General features: G+C 41.5%; 1 protein-coding gene across 12 annotated transcripts in view; it reads right to left on the reverse strand.

Annotated features, from left to right (window-relative positions):
* The window catches only part of KALRN (kalirin RhoGEF kinase), a 465,384-nt gene that overhangs the window by 162,001 nt on the left and 285,747 nt on the right, over positions 1-17,636 (reverse strand). For all 12 annotated transcript variants that reach the window (XM_063161744.1, XM_063161745.1, XM_063161743.1 and 9 more), the window contains exons 13-14: positions 15,873-16,047; positions 5,183-5,378 (exon numbers count right to left, since the gene is read on the reverse strand). In XM_063161744.1, coding sequence (XP_063017814.1) covers positions 5,183-5,378; positions 15,873-16,047 — 371 coding nt within the window. The remainder of the gene's footprint in view (positions 1-5,182; positions 5,379-15,872; positions 16,048-17,636) is intronic.

Consider the following 17,636-nt stretch of genomic DNA (forward strand, 5'->3'; position numbering starts at 1 on the left):
AAATACAAAAGTCAAAGAGATCTACAGTAGTGCAGGGAGCTCCATAGAGAAAAACTTTTTCTATCTGGATGCTTGTAGAGGATCATCAACAATGAATTAGTTTAAATGAGACTTTATTTCATTCAGAGTTATTCCACAGACTGACTTTTGTCCAATCCTCACACAGCAGACAGAAAGGGTGTCTTAGTACCACATCTCCCGCCCTTGCATCCTATGTGAACTTCCTAACCCCTCAAAGGCCTGGTCTGATTTCATGGCCCTGACTTGATCAGGAGATTGAAATAGAGACTTCCTGAGGCCCTTCCTACCTCCCGAATGTTTTTTCTGACATTGTGAGCCTTGTGTGCAGTGTTTACATGAAATACAGTGCAGAGCTTCACACCTTCCTTCTGGGTGCCACTGATGTGATTGGGATGCTGGGTTCGCCACCAGTGCAACTGGAAGGTTTGGCCTGGAGGAAATATGATATCATCCCATGTTACTGCAGTCCCTGGGATTGCAAACTAGTAAAGACCCTTCCCTTATGAAGGTCTACTGGAATTTTGCCATTGGCCTCAAAGCAGGAAGGATAAGGAACCTCACATAAAAATATTATGATTGCAGTAATGCTGAGAAAACACTGCACTTTCCTTCAAAGCCATTTGATTCAGCAGAATAATACAGCATTAATAAAGAAATGTGTTAATTAGAACTTGCTGAAAAAAAGTCTTGGGCATATTTTGAAAATCATTTAGAAAGTTGTCTTTACCTCCCTCTTTATCCTCCTCAGAGACTCATGACTTTCATTCAGCAGTATCTACACAGTGCAGCACACAAAATAAATACGACCTTATTACTAACCCTATCCCTTTTCCTGGTTTCTGGTTTTATCAGAAAAAGCACATGGGAACGCAAATGATTGGCTTATTCCCTTTCCCAGCCAAAACAAAACAGTTCCTTCATTACCAAATAAAGTGGAATGGCCCCTGGCTTCCCATTTAAAACTGGAAATTTAATATATGTTTCTATTCTTGGGAGTGAAGTTCTTTTCAATTGCCAGACACCAGGCATTGTTGCTGCAATTAGCCTGCATATGGTTCTGTACCCTGAGGACATGATGGCTTTTTGTATGCTTGACTTCACCACACCTATTGGATATTAAATGCACAGCTTTGCCTCCCGCACACTCAGCTGGTGCAGCTCTGATGGTGCTAACTCATCAGCAGCAACCAGGGAACTGCCTGGGATGCTATCCAAGGGCAGTGTGTGCTCCCCATGATGAATGATCTGCCCTTTCCTGCTTGTCATATGTCACGCAGATTTATTCTGCGGTGCCAGCACATGCGGTGAGAGCGCTTTTTCTTCGCAAGTATTGGTTGGCAAAACAGAGAGCCTTGTTTCCCGAATAATTTCATACATATTATCTTTACATTGTGTTTTGACAGCTAGAAAAGCACAGCTGACTTTCTGATAAAATGAACTTGGTTGCCATTTTCTTCTTCTGCCTCAAACAGTGCAGCAGATGTCAAGTGAGTGATATTGAATTGAAAATGTTTTTAAAAAATCCTACAGGAAAGAGTACTGAGCCACACTAACTGGCATCCTACAAAACATACATTAGTGACACCTGAACTGCTTGCAATGTGAGATAGAATTCAGTCTAGGGAAGGGGTATTGCTTTTTAACCTGTACAAAACTGTTCTGAAACTGCTTTAAATCTGCTTTATGCTGAAATATTAAGAGCCTGTGATAGCAGAGTTTATATTCTCTTCTTAGCAATATAAACTACAGTTATAATTAACTATAAAGGACATCACAAAGCTAATGAAATGGATTTCTGCTTCCCTTTTAAGCAATGCAACACTTGGAAAAGAGATGAACAATGTTAGCTTGATGACCAGGAAGCAAAAGGACTTTGAATCTTACACATATCATCAGGCAGGTACTGAATAAATATCCTCAACTTCTGCTCTACAGCGTATTTTAGGTTTGACTCAAAAGCAATTTGTCTAAGATAATAAAAGGAGCTCTGTAAACCATTACAGACCCCCAGCTGGGGACTCATTATGACAATGATATTGACAATGCAAATGGACTTTATTAATCAAATAAATTTGCACAATCAATTAACCAGTGATTAGAGCGTAACTGCTTTTAATGCCTAACATCAGACTAACTAAGGTGCATATGCTAATAAATTACCTGAGCATGTCATCACCACAGCTTGGGCCCAAGTGCTGAATTACTCCTGAATAATTATCCTAAACTTTCTGTGGGAAATGGACTTCTCAGAAGCGTCCAGGTTGTGACTTTTGGAAACACCAGGCTCCTTCAATGTATTGAGTTAGGCATCCAGAAAAATCAATAACTATTTCTGAGAGTATTTACCCACATATTTAGCCTTGCTATCAGCAGTAGAGCTAAAATCAAACAGGAAAAATAGCAGATAGGTTCCTTGAAACAAAAAGGGCTCGCTCATTAGAAACTCCAGTCTTGTTGAGAATATTACTATTATATTCTCTACATACAAATATGTTTCCTGATTGACACAGATTTTAGTGACGATCTGCAAGTACTGCAAAAATTTCAGGAAATGCAACCTGACTTCCAGATCTTACATATTCCCTAACAAAATCAAACATTTCTTTAAAAATAATTATTCTGATGGAGAAAACAGTCTAATCCAGGCTCACTTGCACATGCCAGAGCCCTGGAAGGAATCACAGGAACATAGCCCTGAGCTGGATGGAACTTTGGAAATACTGGGCTTGCAGAGAAGGCTGATCGTGTGGATGCCCTCAATATCCACAGAGTCTGACCTGGTGCATCACAGAACCCCTGGATTTATTGTAACAACATAAGAATGTTCACAGGGATTGCCAGACACTCTGCAGCCTACTAAGGGTCAGTGCTTCAAGTCTGCATCAGACATGCAAAAATCATGGCTGAATGTCCAAAACCTTCTTTTTCTACTTCAAGAGTTCCAAGTGAAAAAGACATCATAAATGGCAGCACATGGATGTAATTTTATCTGACAGACTTGCTGGCTTAAAAACCTCCAAGACAAACGAGAGAGTGATCAAAACCAAGTCAGTCTTCTGTGTGGCATGTTGAAAAGAATAAAGCTCAAAGAGAGTTATAGGGAAGGGACGAAACTTGGTCAATTAAGGGTGGCTGGTTAGGTAGAATGGCTCTGGAAATTCACATTTTTTTCTGGCTCTATCTTCTGTGGCTACAGCTGACTTTTGATTGCAGCAGTGGTGACAGTGTACAATAGGAAGCGGCAATAGCAGCTGATTTCCCAGAACCTTTGCAAGTTTTCAGCTCTGGCAGGTAAGAACAGTCATCCCCTACCCTATACCCTGAATAGCTATGATAAAGGATTCAGCAAGAGGGAGTAAAATTCAATCACTTTTTTATTAAGGGTAACTGTTCTTTCTGAAGTAAGAAGCAGTAGGCTCCCAAGTACTACCTTCCTCCCTTATTTTTCCATTCTCCCAGCATTTAGCATTCCATGTATACTAGACATGGCCATTACCTTTGATTTACTGCAGTTACTCTACATCCCCATGGGACTTCTGCTTCTCTGCTTTTGAGAGCAGTGGATTTTTATTAGGAGGGCTTCATAGAAAGTGGCCTCAGAGAATCTTACAAAAACATTTTACAAGTCAATTCATTGAGTTGCTAACCTTTTGTCAGCAATCCAAAAGAAGTTGTTTCTAACTTCTTGACAAACACAGAACTTATTTTTTATTTTCTAAAACTCAGCCACAGAGGCTCCTGATTGTGCTCTGTTCTGCATCATATTCTTACCTCCCATGATTCCTTCAGAATGAAAAACACAAACAGCCAAAAGAGCACAAATATCTTAACCAATGTCTTAGGAGGAGTTTAACTCAGAAATCAGGGAGGCTGAAGCACAGGGCCAGGCATTGTGTGGGCAGATCTCAGAGAGGCTCACAGAATGCACCAGATTATCTAGTTCACAACATCCTCTTGAAGCAGTCCTCAAGCCTCTGTTGAGTGCAGCCTGCCAAATCAGGCTGGATACTGCCAGATTGTTCTGAAGGTAGGTGCCTAGAGGTAAAATGTTTGCCAAAGAATAATACCATAAAATCCTTTTTATTTCAAGCGAGGGAAAGAACAGGAACTGCTCTTGCTTTGCAATCTTTCCAAACATTTTAGAAGGTTAAAGCACTACATAAGTAACATTCACTTCTGGGCTTTATGCAGTGATTAATCTGAATTATGATACCCCTTTTCCAGATGCAAAATCCAAGGAAAAAAAATTTTTGACTCTTAGGATGTATTAGAAATTCTCTTATGCTGAGAAGCAGAGCAAAATCAGACAGACTTCCTACCAAAATGAATATAAACTTCCATTTAAGAGCACATCTCAAAGGGCATTTTTACACCCAAGTTGCTACCTTTAAATGCACTCTGTAAAGGAGAATTCCAGTATGGTTTATCACATTCCCCTTTTACATAAAACAATTCCAAGCAGAACTGGCTGGAAACAAGAGTTCCATTTCATTACTGGTTTCAAGGCTCTCATATTTGGATTCTTTCCCAGAGGACTCTAGGATAACTAGATTCTTTCTCCCCTTACTCTCCCTCTCTTTCCCTTGGGCATGTGTGCACCCTGAAACGGGGAACAGGGAATAGGTACTTCAGTTTGCAGAGAATGAAGCCAGCCCATCTGGTCAGTTTGACTCTCACTAAAGTCAATTTGCAGTAAGATTAACAAGCTTAGGAGTCTAGAACCACTAGACTGCATCCAGACCTGAGGTCTGATTGCCCAGCTCAAGGATCTTTAGCTCTTGACTGCAGTGCTTGTTTCTGAGCTGGAGCAAGGACAAGGAGCTTGTCTTGCCCTCCCCTCTCTGTCCAATTTGGAGTCATTCACACATTCCATCCTGCAGCTGCGAAACTTTCTGAATGAAATTTGAAACTCAGCTTCACTTCCTCAATGAGTTTCAATCTCAAAGAAACAGCAGGTTTTTAAATAAAATCCTGAATCAAAATTCTCAAAACCTGTGGAACAGTTCAGAGAGTGGGGAGACAGTTATTGCTTATGTTAAAAGCTTATTTGATATGTAATGTGGTATTTTGGCTTGCTACGTGTTTTGGGGGTTGGGTTTTTTCTTTTCTTTTTTTTTTTTTTTTTTTTTTTCATGTAAAATAGAGATCAAATTGTTTTCACCTGAAGCCTGGACCTCCATGATGTACTGGTGCAAGTCTTGCCCTTGCTGGATGACTTCAAAGGTCATGTTGTTCATGGCCAGTTTCCGCTCAGTGTGACGCTGCAATCGCTGCTCAGCCAGAGTGAGATCCTCAGTGTTGAAATCATTCATTTGCCTCAGCAGATCTTCATTCCAAGCATCCAGCTCTGCTGTAACCTTCATGGGCAGAAAACACACTCAGGATCAATGAAATAGCTTACTCTCAAACAATGTTTGGATCAGAAAATACTTTGCATTTTGACTCTGATCCAGAAAACTTCAAACTCCAGATCCTGCCCACTTAATGGTGATACTTCACATTTTTCTTAGGTGAGGATCCATGAAAAGATTATCAGTCCAACAAAAACTGTCACCTTTCTTTTCCCTTATATATCCCAAATGACACTAGAAGAGAACACCCACTATATTCTCATTGATGGTAGAACAAATCTTTCTGAATATATTCAAATTAAATGAAAAAATAATGCTTCCAGAATTACAAAACACCCTGCAACCACACAATCCCAAAATGGACTGAATTTTTCTAAAACATTAATTTTGCAACACATTATATGTTACATATCACAGATGTAATGCACAACACAGAAACATCACACTCAAGGTTTAGATGAATCATTTACAGATTCACAAATGAAACCTGGCTGTAACCAAAGACCTGACTGGGAACTCCTGGGAACATGCAAAATCTTGTTTGCTTTCTCTGCTTCCTAATTGTGACACACAGGCTGATGATTTTAGCAGTCCATTTATTGTATCTTCTGCATTTTACATCTTTCTCCTCAGAAGCCAGCTGGTATCAAAGTCCTCCAGTTTTGCCTGTGCAATTAAAGCAAGATCTAGTGCCCACCTAAGCAGCCCAGTCTCACCTCAACCCAAGTTCTGCTGCTGCAGGCAGAAAAGAGAGAATGTGCTAGTGACAATGAATGAGGGAGGGGGGACAAGGGAAATGGCAATTAACTTGTGCAGTGCAGAATACAAGTCTTAGAAGGATTGAAAATTATTAAATAAATGACTTAATTCTGATTAATAGGTCAATTCCTCAGCTAAATAGCTAAATTCAGGAGAGCTAAAAGTAGATCTCTACATTCCCACTTGTACACATTATGATGCGGTGAAAATTCTCTGCTTCTCACTAAAAGTGCTCTTCAGGGCCTGTGAGCAGTGAGATGTTTAACTTCCTAAGGAACCAAGATTCAGAATTTCCCATTCAGCTTTCCTTACCAGAAAACATACATAATATGCAGCACAGGCTTAGGAAGAGGACCCAAAAGGACCAGTTCTCAGCCCTTCTCACATTAGAATGGACAAAAGCACAGAGTTTTGCACTAGAAGGAAAAAGTGCATGTTTTAGGCTCTTTTTTGAGAGAAGCAGAAAAGCAGACTTACTCAGTGAAGAACCTGGGATGCATCTGCGGAAGAGAAGGCAGAGCGTGGATATCCTGAGGGGTTTCTATTTTTCTTCAGCTTGTTCCTTTGCCCATTCCACTCAATTACCTTTAAATAATAGCTATCTCTCCACTGTCTTTGCCCCCATTCCTGATTCCAGCAGCCTCTGATTCATTCACATATCACAGCAGGAGTCCCTGGACTGTGGAGACTTATTGGCAGACTTAAGAGTTAGGGAAAAATGTCCAAAGTTGATGGTGGAAAAGAGCTTTACCAGATACATTTACATTTAGGGGTAGATGCTGAGCTAACAGTAATCAGAACTGAGGTGATCTTGACCTCATCTCAAGCTACAAACAACAGAATTACTTCAGAGTGAGCACAGGTTCCTGCAGCCATGACAGTAACACAAAGTTCAATGTAAATGTTCAGGTGTTAAATGTAAACGTTTGGTGTTAATGTTGAGTTCCTTTCTGCTCTTTCTATGGAAAAGCACGTGACATAAGTGAATTAGAACTTTCTCTTGGTAACTTCTCCACTTGGCTGCAGAAGGGACACTGACTACTATTGCTTTTATTGCTTGTGGACAATGGAGCTAAAAGGGGTTTTGCTCCATTACCCACACTCCCCAGATCCAGCTAAGGAGGAAAGGATGGTACAGGCAGTGGGGATGCAAGCTGATAAACAATGCAGGATGCAAGGCCAGTCCATGGTGCTCCATGTCACATTCTCAGGGCCAGGAACAGAGGCTAAGCCTGTGCCTGAGCAGCTCTGGACACATCCAGCAGTGACAAAGCTGTGAGAGTGAGTGCCAGCTCTGCCAGGCCAAGAGCACAGCCACCAGGGAGGGAAGGAGCCTTTGAGTGAGGGCTGGTGAAGGAGGGACACTCATCCCCTGTGCTGGGTCAGGGGAAGAGAGGAAGGAATCAGGCACAGCAAGAGGTGGAACAACACCAAATTTCTCAGGCTAAGTGGGTACAGGAAGGCTGGGTACATTGCTCTGAGTAACAAACAGATGGCTAGCAGGGATTCTAAAGCACACTAAGGCAAGAAGCAATAGCAGGGCTGTGATAACAACCCAGGTTTCCTGAATCCCAATCTGGTGCCCTATTCCAGAGACCATGCTGCTTTGCATATCTCATTAGGACATTTCCTTTTCTCTCTGTACAGACAATGTCTCAAAATCCCAGCATTTTCTGTACTTCAAACAGGACCATTTGGAAATAGTGCCAGAGTCTGAATGTACTGGTTTGTACTGGAAAATGATTTCTTTTTCTTGAGGAAGATGTAATTAGGCAGCTTTGTTAACTACAGATATATACTTTTCAAATCTAAAAAATTGATGCTTTCACAGATGAGTCAGGCCTTGATATTTCTGATAAAACTTGGACTGCATTAAACAGAAATGTCCTATCCCCTAAGCTGCAGCAAGATCCAATTGCACTGGGCCTCTGTCAGGAATTCTCTCATAAATGAGGGTCACTTGGCCATGAACTTGTTTTATTCCCTTTTGACAAAGAAGAATTGCTGATTAATTTACCCTGTTCATGTGTTTAGGTGGGAAGAACTGACAGTATTTCTTATTTTATTCACTTTATTTACCAGTGTTAGTGATTCTAAATAGACCTCAGCACCACCCACATGCAGTGAGAGAAGGGAAGCCCTGCTGTAATAGAAGACTGGGGCTCTGCTCTGTTTTGCTGTAGCTTGAGAAAGCAATTTTACCAAAGCAGAAGGGTCCTGAGAGCAGCAGGAGCAGGAGTGCAAGGTCGAGACTAGCATAGGAGCAGCCTTATCTCCTGGTTCCCAGGGGACAAAAAAGCTGCATGTGACTCATGGTCAGACACACTTAGCAATTCCTTGGAAGGGGCCACCCTCCTTTTCTGTGGGTCATATGAGGTCAGTGGCCAAGAAACACCTCCCTATTACTAAAGGGAAGGTCAAACAACCCAGGAGTACTGATGGGAGAAAACCACAACAAAGTATTGATTCCAATGAGCCTAGCAAGCACATTTTGTGATGCTTCACCTGAAACAGATGCTCCTGATGCCATGAGAATGGGAGGAGAAGCAGCACTGGCAGCTTCTAGAAGCCACTCTAGGATGAAGTGAGATATCTGAGATATCCCTATCAGATAAAGGGTGGAGCATGTGATTAAATGCTGGGTTTGTGTGAGCTCCATGAGACTGTCCCAGAGCAGTTGTGGATACACAGCCATGGCAGCCAGGTCTGTGTTCGTGCAGACACAGTGACCACAGTCTAGACCACAAAGCTCTTAGGCAGGAATCCTCCTAAAGCAGCAACTTAATATATCCAAATTCCCACTCCTGCTGCATTTGCTGCCTCCTGGATTTGTCATGTTGCAACATCAGCAGGAAACATGAGCAAATGGAGAGGGACATGTTTTTCAGTCCTGGAGAATAATGACAGCTGCAGAGAAGAGTACACAGGTGAAAAGCAGCAGCAGTAGTAATGACAACAGGAGCAGCCCAGGCACCTCATGTCTACATTGCAGCTTGAATTATGCCAAGGAGCCTGCCAGAGCTGGACCAGCTGCTGCACAGGCAATTGTACATCTCCAACAATTTCTTATCTAAATCCTTAAGTATGTATTTTTTTATAGTTCTGATGATGAGATTTTCTACAAAAGGATGCTTGAATGCTGCTTGTTTGGCCTTAATTCAGTGTTCAACATCTAAAGTCATGTTTAATGGCAAGCAGAAAATTTTGTTTGCCAGTAGAAGGAAGTGGAGAGGAGAAGTGAGGAATCAAGTGAAAGAAGATAAATGCTATGTGGAGAATGAATCACAGAGATGCTGATATTCTGAAGTATGGGCTGAGGAAGGGCATATGAGGAGGAGGGAAGAAAGTTCTATCCTGGGAGCACAAGCTATCAACACAAAGTGAGTGGGCTTGAGAGGGATCTGAAAAAGAGTAAAGATGCCTGGGAAGAATAAGCAAATGTAGGAGGCAGGTTGGAACAAAAATGATGGTGCAAGTAGGAAGAGAAGCAAAGGTGAGGAGAGTGGGTAGAGCATGGGGATGAGCCAGGAGAGGAAGAACAGTCACACAGGCACAGAGCAGATCTGCATTGAAAAGACAAGATCTACCTCATTTCAAGAGAAAAAAGGTGACAGCCATACAGCTGGGATTAACAGTGGTGATGGATGGGATGAAAGGTAGGATTTGATCAAGGAAGGACAAAAAAATTCCACATCCTGGATGCAGAGGGAATGTCTGTGAGTGCACAAAGTGAGGAATTATAATAGAGTAGGTAAGACCAGATCTCTAAGGCACTCACCAGAGATGGTGCAACAGGAATGCCAAGGGTAAGAACATTCAGAGCAGGCTGAAGGAGCAGAGGCATGGATGTGACAGTGTAAGTGGGTCTAGGAGCAGACTGAGATGGGAAAGGGTAAATGGAACTGTCATTTCTACAGATCATTTCAGCAGAAAGTTTGCTGTTCCTCTTTCTCAGGCCCTGGCTTTGGCTGAAGCTGTGCAAAATGACAACACTGTCACCCCAGTTTTTTGACAACAGACAGAGATGCCACACTGGCTTAGTGGGGACCTGAGCCACTGAAGTGTGAAAGGACTGTCACAGTGATGATTCTGCTCCAGTGCTTTTGACTCCTTTGAATCAAAAAAATATCTGGGGCAACAATGGGATTCAGTTCCAAAACACAGAGTGCCCAGAACAGCTTAGAGCATTCCTTCCCTTAAAACGAAGGGACATGCAGTTGGAAAACTCAGTTTAGGAGGAAAAGAGAAACAAAAACCCACTAAACAAGAAACATTACAGGATCCCATCTTATGAACAGAAAAGGTGGAAATTTCTTTCAAATCTATCTCAAAAGCTCTGTAACACTTATTTCTAATAAAGAAGTTCACATCTGAGTGTCAGCTCTTAGTCAGTGAGGGGGCTACAAAACATCTTGTGCCTTCATGCAGGCAGCTAATACTCTTGAAAGGTACAGCTAGTATTATAAACCTGGAATAGGATGCTCAAATGAGTTGTAAATAACAGTGAAATGAGCTGCTGTGAAAGCTGGCTCCTGTTTCCTCCTAACAACTCATGCTCAGGGATTGTTGTGAACAGCCAGAAGAGGCAGCAAGAGAAATCAAGGCTGAAAAATGTAATTAGCAGGTGAAATGGAGCCAAAGAAATTGAATGGGGGAAAATTAGATATCCAGCAGGTGAAGGTTTTAGTGATCATGGGTTTTTTGAAATATAACAAACAGCTTAGAGGATCCAATTTATACTGTACAGTGGGAACCCCCTTAATCCCTCTCAGGACTGTCCTGGTGTAAGAATCACATCACTCTAAGACTACAGAAAACAGGTTCTGTCTGGCATCTCACATTGTAGGAAAAGAAACAATACATGCAAGGGAAGGAGCTGGACACCTCCACTTTCCTAGGAAAGGGAGAAGTGTCACAGCATATGTCACAGTTGAGACAGCCATGACACACAGAGTATCAGCACACAATTTCAGAAGGCTTTAAACATTCACCCTTACCACACCAGAAGGCCACAGGCATCTGCCCTCCTTGCTCTTTAGCCCAGCCTTTTATACCCCCAAGTTCATGCACTGCACCTGTGTGCCCTCTGTTCCCTTTGGTGGTTGCTCAGTGCCCCTGGGCACTCCCTGGCTCATTGCTGTCAGTGCTGCTCACCTGCTGCTCACAGCTGTGCCCACTGGGGATGAGGCTTGGCCATCCTGCTCCCAGTTACCACAAACTGTGCTCCTACAGGTATGGAAGGTTTTTTTGAGGTAACCAACAAATGTTGCTGCACATGTATTGGCTGAGATCATTCCTGTTCTCATTTTACAGAGGCCTACAGGTGAATTTGGTAATCTCTCTACAAAAGCTTAAAGGGAAAAATATGCAGAAAGACTCTGCATGGCAGTAATTTTTTAGGGGTTGCCACTCAGTGCATTATACCATTTGGTTCATATACATTTACTCAGCATTTTGCTGTAAATTTGCATTCACTCAAATAACGGTTAATAAGCCTTTAAATTACTATTTCTGAAGCAAGGGACAAAGCATAGTTGACAGATCTTCCTGAGGATATAACTCAGGAGCACACCTGTGCTTTGTATGTAAAATGCACTCAGTGTGGTGCCAGCACAGCTGCTGATGTCTGCCAGCCCTCACCCCTCCAGCTCTGCTCCTGATTCCCTCACAGCAGATCAGCTCCCACATTCACATTCCAGGAAACCTCCCAAGTTACCTGGCTGGCTGCACAAACTCAATCAGTCTGTATCATATAGAAAGACCAACCATATAATCCCAAGGATCCCATGTTGTTTTGAAATGTGCAGTGGCTTGGTAAAGGAATCAAACCTATCAGGCATCAGAGTTAGACACATTTCCTAAATAAAGGATGGGCTGTCATTTTGTGTGTTAAAACTTAGGGCAGAACAGCTCCCACAGGGACAGCCAGGGTCTCTCATGTTTCTGTTATGTCTCTTTTCAGGTGTTGCCATAGCTTGGATTTCATAATTTACCCCGAGAACCCAGAGTGTAAATATCAGTCAATGTAATGAGATTAAGGCAAGAAAGAACAGGCAGCACATGCTATGGGGCTGTGTGTTTGTACCCAAATTCATATCTGCCAAACCTGCCATGAGTCCAGGGCAATACAAAAGCTGCCTGTGAGGCTTAAAAGTCCTAAATGAACACAGCTGGTCTGCCCTGCCAAACAAATAGGCAGGTGGCTTCTCTTAAAGGAAAATATTTTTCCTGAAGACAAAATGTAACAATAGTTGACAGATTTCACTGAAGTACAAGATCAATAATGCCTAAATAGATGGAAATAAGTGTTTATTGTACAGTAATCATTAATCCTAAAGTTTGTCTGAACTCCAAACCTCTGTCAAGGTGCAAAGATTATAGAAAAGCTCAAAAACCAGGAGGGCTACAAAACAGATGGGCACAGTGTAAGTTTAGGAAGGAGAGCCAGAGGAATGGGTTATGTGTTCAATGGCACATATTTCAATATTTGTGGAGAACAGTCAAAGCAGGGTTGGTTCCAAAGAACAAAAGGCACTTCCTAAGCAAAACGGCAAATCACTCATTTGCCATTTGTTAATTTTTAAAAATCCTAATACTTTGTTTGCATTATTAATTAGAAAGGAGAGAGAGAAAGAGATAGAGAGAAGCAGGGAAAATTAACAGAGTTGGAAATGTTCAGTACCAAAACTGGATGGAAAGAGACAACATGAGATGTTTTCTGAGGCTGGGCTCTAACATGCAGCCTTCCCTTAAGCTGTTGGAAGCAGATGGGCTCCCACAGCTGCATCCCTCCAGTTTCCACAAGAGAGATGCAAAGGGTCCTCATGTCAAGGGATTCTCTGGAGCACAAGAACCAACAGACCCAAGAACACACATCTGAGGGGGGAAATGGGAAACTGGGCGCTTGACAAGGCAGAAATGGCAATGAAGAGAAAGATGTTCAAGTTCGGGAGGAGGACTCAGGTTTTGCCGGCAGTTTGTGTGAGAGCAGGAAGGATTAACACAGCTGCAGCAGGTACAGGTCTTTCACTAAGGACGTGTTCAATATGGCACTGCTCTTTGGACAGATGGAAGGGAGCTTATCTAGACTAGAAAAGGAGAAATTAATTTGACAATCAATCATACTGGTACACATTATTTCACAATTCTTAATCTATGCAGGATCTAGGTTATTATGGAAAATTAAAACCTAAATACATTTCCAGTCATAGCTCAAGCTACTTGTCTTTAGTAGAAAAAATAATTTCCTGTTTCAAACATCACCATCTTTTTTCCTCAAGAGCTTGGAATAGTCAACCACCAGAAACATTACATGCTTTTAAATTATGGTGATGAAAAAATCTTTTTGTTTCTCAACAACAGCATGAGATAATTGTGTTAACTCTTGTAACAGTTTCCTACTGAACTGGAATCTTCATTATACAGTTGAGGCAACTGACTGCAATCTACTTTCTAAGCACCATTACTGTGTCAATTTGAGCCAATTCAGCTGTTTGAAATGCATAGCATACATGTGTTATTGAACAGTTTATTTCAAACTGCCTTTGTTTTATTATCCATCAAACTGCCTTTCTTGTTTAAGCACTAACTGTACTTAGAGAATTTAAGATACTGACCTGGGTATATTTTTCACTGTGTTTTCAGTAAAAATTATCAAAATTATTCTAAAATAAAAAATATTTTTCTGAGAGAGGGAGTTTTCTAAATAAAATCATCTGCCCACAGACTCTCTATGAAACATGCTCTCAGATTTCCCTGTAATATTAATCTTTCAGAGGGAACTCAGATGGTTATATGATAAAATATTAGCAAATCTACAGTGATTTTCTTTAAAATCCTTTCTTGCTAATCTGATTTTAGAAGATTCTGAAGCACATTTCCAATTTTAAGTATCTTAATGTATCACAGCCACTCCATTCTGTGAACATACAGAAGTAAGATCCATGCAGAAACAAATCAAAAGTATCCACAAAGCATTTCCATATTGGTATCCCATGTGAGGGGGATAATGTAAGTCACATCCTCTCCTGATGCCTTGGTAACCCCATCAGTAAAGTAATGCCTGGTAGTGATACTCTTTGACTGAAAGACTATTAGCAAAGAAAAAAAAATTGAGAACAGTGATTTGTTTAAATTTTGAAAAAATACTTTTACTTAAATTAGAACAATTATAGGTTCAGACTTGAATCTGCAGTGAAACAGGCTGAGACCTTAATAAGTAACTCACATGGGTTCACCACATGCTGTCTAGAAACACATTTGGGTGCTCCAGAGGCACAAATTGGTTGTCTCTTTCTTCTTTTTTGAAAACACAGATGCCATTTATGGGTATGTTCCAGTACAGCATTCACACCCATTTACATCTTTGAAGTAAAACTCTCAATTATTCAGCATCTGCCATGCCACACCAACATGTATAAAAAGTATCTTTTATTTAAATATAGGAAATAACATACTCTGCTGAAAGAGTATGTTATCTCCTATATTTAAATGAAGTAGATACTTTTATAGATTTATACACAAATACAAGGAATTCTGCCTCTCAACATCAAGGAGGCTGCACATCACTGGAAAGTAAACGAAACTATTCTAATTTACATAGTTAACAAGCACTGTAGGACAGACTGCAGTGAAATACCTCACTGTGCAGTCACAGCAGAGAAGCTCAGATACTCCTCACTGCTTCCTATGTCTGCCATTCAGCAATAGAACAGGACACCTTTTAGGAAACAGGACACCTGCTGCCTGCCTTTTATCCCACTGTAATTTATCATGTCATGTCTTAAACACAAAATGTAACACAGCATTCTAAACCTCTCAGCAGTTGCCAGCACCCACCTTGAGACTACCTACAGATTTACAAAAAATAAATAAATAATGAATAAACCTACAGATTTACAAGCAATACCTCCAGGAATGTATCATCCTCAAACACTTACAGGTGCTCCCTGAACTGAACAAGCACCAGGGGGATATAGCAGGAGGAACACACCCCACAAAGGACACCAGTACTGGCATCAGTCTCAGAGACTCTGTACACAAGTTAATACCCATTTTGTTCCTTTTTCAGCTCCTATCAGAACTACAGAAAGTAATTACTGAGATTGGCTGGAATATCTTTAAAATTTCTCACACCATGATTACTCCAATATTTTGATGAATTTTCCATCCAGTGCTTTTGATTCCAGAACAGAAGTACAAAACAGAACTGAAAGACCTTTTTTTGCATGAGGACATAAAAACATCCCTTTAATTTTCAAAGGGACATTTTTTTTCCTTTTTAAATAAATCCACTGCAGTGTCTAAAAAGTGCACCTTTTAAATACCCTTTCCTTTAATGCATAACATGTTTTTTTCACTCTGTGGCCTAGAGACAGGCATGTATCTGTTTGTATCTGAAGAGACAAACCTCACTAATAAGTGATACAGAACTTCCAAATCCCTGAGTGACTCATGTCAACAGAGTTAGAACAAGCATCTCATGAAGCTTCTCTGCAAAGCAGGCAGATTCCCAGCATAGTCAGGGAGGCACCCATGCAGCTATTCCAGTGCATTCTGGCACTTTATCCTAAAGCACGCTTTAGGTCCAACAGCCTGAATTAAAGCACACTTGTAACTCTCTCCCCCTCACTGGACAGCTGAGCAGAATCCAACAGCGCAAGATGTCCCCTCACAGGGTATGTTCACATGTTCTCTCTCCCCCACAGCTCCCCCCAGCCAGGTCCTGCAGCCAGCTCTTACCTCAATGGTGTACTGCTCAAAAATGCGGAGCTGAAGGAAAATGTCTAGCTTGATCTTCCTCTCATGGAACAGCTCTTCCATCTGTACCTGGGCCTCGTCGAGCTGCTGAAGGACGGACTCGATGTGGCTGATGGAGCTGTTGTGGGGGGTCTTGTTGTTGGAAACAGCAGAGTCCCTGTGGCAAGGCAGAGGGCAGGGTTAGAGCTGGGCTTTGAGGCAGGCAGAAGAGCAAGAACTCCACATCTGTGATTCTGTGTGCTGCTGAGGAGCAAAGCCAAGCACAGGGGGATGAGGGAAGGTGTGTGCAACAATCATCCCCTCTGCTCCCTGAAATCCTGCAGCTCCTCACAAAGTTTGAGCTTGGCACAAAGTTTGAGCAGGGGGATCATCCTTTCTTGTGTGGTGGACACTGTGACCTTACACACTTTGGGAGGAGATGCACATCAATCTCAAGGGCTCTCTGGAGGAGACAGGCTGGCAATCACCTTTAATGCTGCAGGGTCACCTGCTCCTGCCTATACTTACATCAACAGAGATGTTATTCAGCCTCCTGGACCTTTACAAGTTAATTTTCTGCATTTGCCCTATTATTTACAGACAAATTGAATCAGAATTATGAGTGTTTTAGACCAATGGCTAGTGATGTCCTGGTATCCTCTGGATAATGTAGTACAGCAGTGGATACAGAATACAGTGCAAAAAAACCCCCAATACACCTTTCAGAAACAGCAAGAGAGATCCTGACTTGTCTTTTCACTGGGGGAAGGGAAAGGAGATGTGAATGTGACAGGGCAGATACTCCTCCAGTTACATTTTCCATTTACAGGCAGCAGATGGGAGCAAACCCTTTACTTGTGGGCCAGGACCAAGAGGGAATTTGCTGTTCTTGAAAGCTTAGCATGGGCACAGGAAAGCCCTGATGGTTCCTTTTCTATTTGTGCTTTCATGGATAATAATAGGGTCACCTATAGTCTGCTATGTCTTCAGCAATTTTTTTTTCCAGTGACTGTTTTACAGATAAATACCACTTGCAGACATAAAGAACTGAAATTTATCCTCAAACGTTCCACACAAGGTCCCTCAACGTTCCGAAGGGCCAGAAAGGAAACTCTGAAGCCAAAATTTAATCTTGGCTTTGACACATTGGCTAAAACAAGATTTAGATGTAAGTTCTACTGATTTCCCTTGCTTATATGGGAATATTACACTGATATTTTTCTCTCTAGGTGTTATGGTTTCTGCCTGACTCTGTCTGTCTGTTTTCACATTCATGGTGATCACAGGGTCTCTACCTCCACATTAGAGCTGCACAGAGGAAGGAGGAATTAAAATAACTAGAGATTTTCAAACTACAGCTTAATCTGAGGCTGCATCCAATCAAGTTCTGTTTCCCTCAGCCAGCACCTGTCTTCTATAAAAGGACATGAAATAAGTCTTCACTCAGATGCAGGATTATTACTATTCATATATTATCTAAATTACTCAATGAATTATTCAAGACCGGTGTTGAATAATCTCTCACGGGATCTAGAGACACATTTAGTTTTAGAAATTCTTTTTCATTAAACATTTCACTCTTCAAATCAAGCCACACTTGCATTTCAGTGACTGATGCAATACAAAAGTTTAAGAGTTGTACTCTGGTGGGTTTTTAAAGTCTCCTTGGATAAGGCATTGACAACCCCTAGCTAGTCTGGTCTGAGAAAGATCTCCCTACAGAAAAAAACATTTCTGAGTTTGCATGCTTCTGTCACAATTTTTCTT

Source organism: Melospiza melodia, chromosome 8, assembly GCF_035770615.1.
Source record: "Melospiza melodia melodia isolate bMelMel2 chromosome 8, bMelMel2.pri, whole genome shotgun sequence".
NCBI classification, from domain to species: domain Eukaryota; kingdom Metazoa; phylum Chordata; class Aves; order Passeriformes; family Passerellidae; genus Melospiza; species Melospiza melodia.